This window comes from Oratosquilla oratoria, chromosome 36 (assembly GCF_046742065.1).
Source record: "Oratosquilla oratoria isolate Oo_2021 chromosome 36, ASM4674206v1, whole genome shotgun sequence".
NCBI lineage: Eukaryota > Metazoa > Arthropoda > Malacostraca > Stomatopoda > Squillidae > Oratosquilla > Oratosquilla oratoria.
This window is the reverse complement of record NC_134812.1, coordinates 6,248,076-6,253,075: the sequence shown is the minus strand read 5'-3', so window position 1 is coordinate 6,253,075 and position 5,000 is coordinate 6,248,076. Positions and strand designations below refer to the sequence as shown.

The window sequence follows — 5,000 nt, the reverse complement described above, 5'->3', positions numbered from 1 at the left end:
GTAAAAAAAAAAAAAAAAAAGGATATTTTGTTTTGCTACCATCCGATGACCGAATCATTCTGATCAGTGTTGTGTGTTTCTATGTTATTCATTCCATTTATTTATTTATCTATTTATCTATTGATTCATATATTTATTTGTATGAGTTGGTCAGTCACGAATACAAATCCTGCACTAGCACTAGAATGATAAAAAAAATTAAACACATTTCTCGCGGTCGACCATGTAATACATATTCTTTACAACACTTAACTAATATTACATTTTCTTTCAGCAAGTAGAAACTGATGAAAAAGCTGCTAAGAGTTATGAAGACATGTAACTACAGTCTGTCCACTGTAATTAGGCGAGAGACGCAATCACCTCCTGAAAGCTGATTGGCTGTCGAGTTTCAGCTGAATTTGTACAAATTACATTCCTTGTGTGAGAGTAACCAAACTGTCTCCTTAACAGCTGGCGTCATTCATTCCTCCGCTTGGTTAACAAAAGAGGTTTTGCCTAATTTGGCCGGACAGACTATAGTTATTGAGTGACAAAATATTAGCTCGTCATTGTACCATTGCCTATTCATGAAGCTGATATATATATATATATATATATATATATATATATATATATATATATATATATATATATATATATATATACACATACACATATATATATGTATATATATATATATATTATATCATATATATGTATATACTGTTTATGTTTGTGTTTGTGTGTGCGCGCGCGTTTATGTGTGTGTATGTGTGTTTGTATGTGTGTGTGTGTGGTTGTGCGTGGTTTTGTGCGTGGTTTTGTGTGTGTGTGTGTGTGTGTGTGTGTGTGTGTGTGTGTGTGTGTGTGTGTGTGTGTGTGTGTAATTATGAATGGACAAGTCAACGCGGCCCAAAGGAATTTTTTCTTGTTTGCTTTGTAAAGTCATGAGTAGATCAGTGTGAAAAGTCACTATGTAATGAAACGGTGGGGATAGACCAGCTATAGCTATCAGGGCTCATTGTGGATGTGCTGTGTCTTGCTGCATTGCTTCTGATCCAAACAGAGGTCGGGGAACAGGGATTACCCTTTATTTACAAGGATGTAAGAAAAAATGAAAGACAAACAGATGTGGTATTTGTGAAACGTGAGTGTATGCATTGGCAACCCCCTATTATAAGAGGGAAAGGGATTATATGTGTATATATATATATATATATATATATATGTATATATACGTTTTATCAACCACAATGCACTTTAATTCTATGCCATATAGGCGCATGCAGAAATTGTAACGAGGGACGCCCAAGGACTCGAACCCACGCTCTCTTGATGGTGTATTGGTTTAAGTCACTGGGCACTTGTAACGTTCTCGCCGCGTGGGTTCGAGTCCTTGGGCGTCCCTCGTTACAATTTCTGCATGCGCCTATATGGCATAGAATTAAAGTGTATTGTGGTTGATAAAACGTATCTCTAAACACTGGGACCCATTCAGTGTCGTACACATATGTATATATATATATATATATATATATATATATATATACATTAGGTTGTCCTCAGTATAACATCAAGTGCGACTTTCTACTAATTACTACAAGCGCTTCAAATCCTCAAATTTGTATTATATTTGGCAAAACTGCATTAGACTAACATCCTATTTTAATCTGGCGGAAACTTCTTTCATTTATGCCTCTGAAAAGCTGGTTTGTAACCGAGATTTTGCCGAATTAAAGCTTCTCTCTCTCTCTCTCTCCACGAGACTGTTAGGGCAGGAGCAGACGAGCGACTTTGTGGCGCCACATCGCCGCCTCCGTGTGTGTGGTGGGGATGTGGCTTCCCATAGGTTTCCATTGTTTAGAAGCAAAACCGCGGACATGCACGTCAGTGATAATCACGTGTGCGGCTTCTCTTCTAAAGAACAGAAGCCTAAGGAAAACCACATGTGGCGAAATGGCACCACAGAATCGCTCGTTTACTCCCAAATTACCATTTATTTATCTATTTATTTATTCATTTATTTATTCATTTATTGTTCTACGATTTGTCTTCGCCAGCTTAAAATAAACAGATCACAGAGTTCTCCTTAGGAAAAGACAGAAAGACTCGAAGTACTTACAGTCTTGTACTCCCACTCGTCCTCGGGCACAGGCGCTTTCTCGTCCGTCTCCCACGAGTACCTGAAGGTTCGCCTGCTCGTTTGGGACCCCGTCGAGGACGACCCGACACTCCAGGTGACCTTACCCTTGGGGTCTCTCGGCTTCTTGAGGTTCGCTGCCCTCCGAAGCCTCATTGGCTTCATGAGTTCGGGATCGTCCTCTAAGGAGTTCTTCGGTTTGTTCTGAGCTTCTCCATCCTCCTCCCCGTCCCAGAGGGGCCTTCCGACGATGCCAAGAGAGTCGAAGGTCTTCTCAAGGTCGTCGATGTCCTTCTCGAGGACTTCGTCCTTCTCCTCCTTCTTGTCCTCCTTCCGCCAGCCGAAGAAGCGGAACCCAGGCTTCTTCTCAGTGTCTTTCTTGTTGTTTTCCTTGTTGTTGTTGTCCTTCTTGTCCTGCTGGGACTTCTTATCATTCTCGCCCTCTTCGTCGGTGTCCGCTTCATCGTCATCCTGCCACTTCCCGAAGCGGAAGATGATGTTCTTCCTTTTCTTCCCGCCCTTCATCGTCTCTCCATCCTTCTCCTCTCCACCTGGTCCTCCTCCTCCTCCTCCTTGGCCTTCTCCCGCCTCTTTCACAGAGTCCTTCTCGGTGGGTCTCGTGCCTTCGGGGTCGCTGTCGTCATTCCATTGATCCACACTCGACGTCGAGAAGCGGTCAAGGTCTTCCTCGTCCTCTTGTTTAAGTCCTTTGGCGCTCCCGGCACCCATGGCTGAGGGAATAGGGCCCTCGACGTGAGCGAAATGGACATCAAAGGCTGCTCAGGTGGCTGCGACCTGAGCCGGAGATCTACATGGACTGAGTTCGGAGGAGTCCCATTGCCTCCCATAGAGTAAACCTCAGGTCCGTTTCACGGCTTTTGTGGGTGGAAGTCATGAGTGGGTGAGGTTCTCGTGAGCTTGGGTCCAAGATGGTCTCTCCCACTCCCTAAGTCAGCATCTTCTTGGGACTGCATGTCACTACATGGTCATTACCAGTTTCCACCAGTCACTGACATAACTGTCCTACACATTATAACATCAACTCTGGGCATGACACTACAGGCGATCTGTGACGCCGATTTTCTAGGTTTGCTTACATCGTTAAGTTGCGGGCAAACGGTATCTCTTCCTGATGACACTTAGCTGGATCTCCCACAGCGCAAAACGAGTCTCTTTTTCAGTACATAACACAACTATTTTTTCAGAAGATACAGGCCTGGCAAAGGAAAAGAAAACACATTTTTCACAACATAGTACATTGATGAAAGTAAGTTTCTCACTTAGATAGGAATACTAATGATAATTTCATTCCAATAATACAACGGATACTTCCATAACCCGAGCGGCTAAAAAAAATTACACAACAGAGACCAGAATGTATCGTCCAAAAAATGACACTTGGCAACCCCCGTGAGCGACTTATATCATTATTAACAGATTTTAGCCTGTTTTTCCAAGAACAGTCTAGTCACGTGTTGGCAATTGTCACGTTGTAATTTTGTGAGATTTCAATTTTACAGCCACTAATTGGAAGGTAGTGGAGTAAGGCAGTGGGGGTTGTTGCTTGATAGTTATTTATCATCATATTCGTTATTATTACTATCATTATCATTATTTTAGTATCATTATTATTAATATAATTATTATCATTATTACCATTATTATATTTTATTACATACATATGAATATATACATATATATTACATATATATATACATATATATATATATATATATACACACACACACACACACACATATATATATATATATTATATATAATATATATATTTATATATATATATATATATATATATATACATACACACACACACATTATGACATGACATATTATGACACATTATGACAAATATTTGAAAGCAAAAAAAAAAAAAAGATATCTTAGAAGGAAATCAAGGAAAGGAAGGCGAGTCAATTAGAGAAGAAAATGTAAAAAAAGTTGTGGATGGACAGATCTTGACGTAAAAGGAAGCAGTAGGAGGAAGATGGGCAGAGTATTTTAAAGAGCTGTTGAATGTGGAGGAAAGGGAGGGATTGGTGGTAGTAGTGGGAGGTGCTAAGAAAATGACGGTAATAGGAAAGAAAAATGGAGAAATAAGAAAAGATGAGGTGCAAAAGGTTCTGTAAATGATGAGAACAGAACAGGTAAGGCTCCTGGATTAGACGTGTGTTCATGTGGAGTGTCTGAAGGAGGTACGGTAATAGTGAACTGGCTGGTGAGGTTGTTTAATATGTGTCTAAGGGAGAATACAACATCAGAGAACTGGAGGTGTGCCTATGTAGTTCCGCTTTACAAGGGAAAAGGGGACAAATGTGAATGTAGTACTTTCAGAGGGATCAGTTTGTTCAATGTAGCTTAGAAATCTTAAGGGAGGGTTTTGAGAGGATTAGGAGAGGAACAGAGGGAATTGGTGAGGAACAGTGTGGGTTTAGGAAAGGTAGGGGTTACGTGGATGAGATTTTTGTGGTAAGGCAGATATGTTAAAAAACTTTGGGAAAGGGTAAGGATATTTTTTGGGCCTTTTTATATTTGCAAAATACTTATGACAGGAAGGAAATGTGAGAGGTTTTGCAGACATGTGGGATTGGGGGACAGCTGGTAAGGGCAGTCAAATTTGCTTACGAGAGTAGTAGGGCTTGCGTTAGGAAATGGAATATAGAAAGCGAGTTGTTTGAGGTAAAGGTGGGACTGCGTCGGGGCTGTGTCATGTCGCCATGGCTGTTCAATGTATACATGGACGGGGTGCTGCGGGAGGTAAAGGTGAGGGTATTGGGCAGGGGACTGGAAATTATTATAAAAAAAGAGAAGTGGTAGATAAACCAGTTGTTGTTTGCTGACGACAATGTGCCTGTGGCAG

General features: G+C 40.9%; 1 protein-coding gene across 1 annotated transcript in view; it reads right to left on the bottom strand.

Moving 5' to 3' along the window:
• The window catches only part of LOC143019017 (uncharacterized), a gene marked incomplete in the record, with an annotated part of 58,923 nt that overhangs the window by 47,730 nt on the left and 6,193 nt on the right, over window positions 1-5,000 (bottom strand). Inside the window, 1 exon segment of the mRNA XM_076174717.1 lies at window positions 2,105-3,338. Coding sequence (XP_076030832.1) covers window positions 2,105-2,851 — 747 coding nt within the window.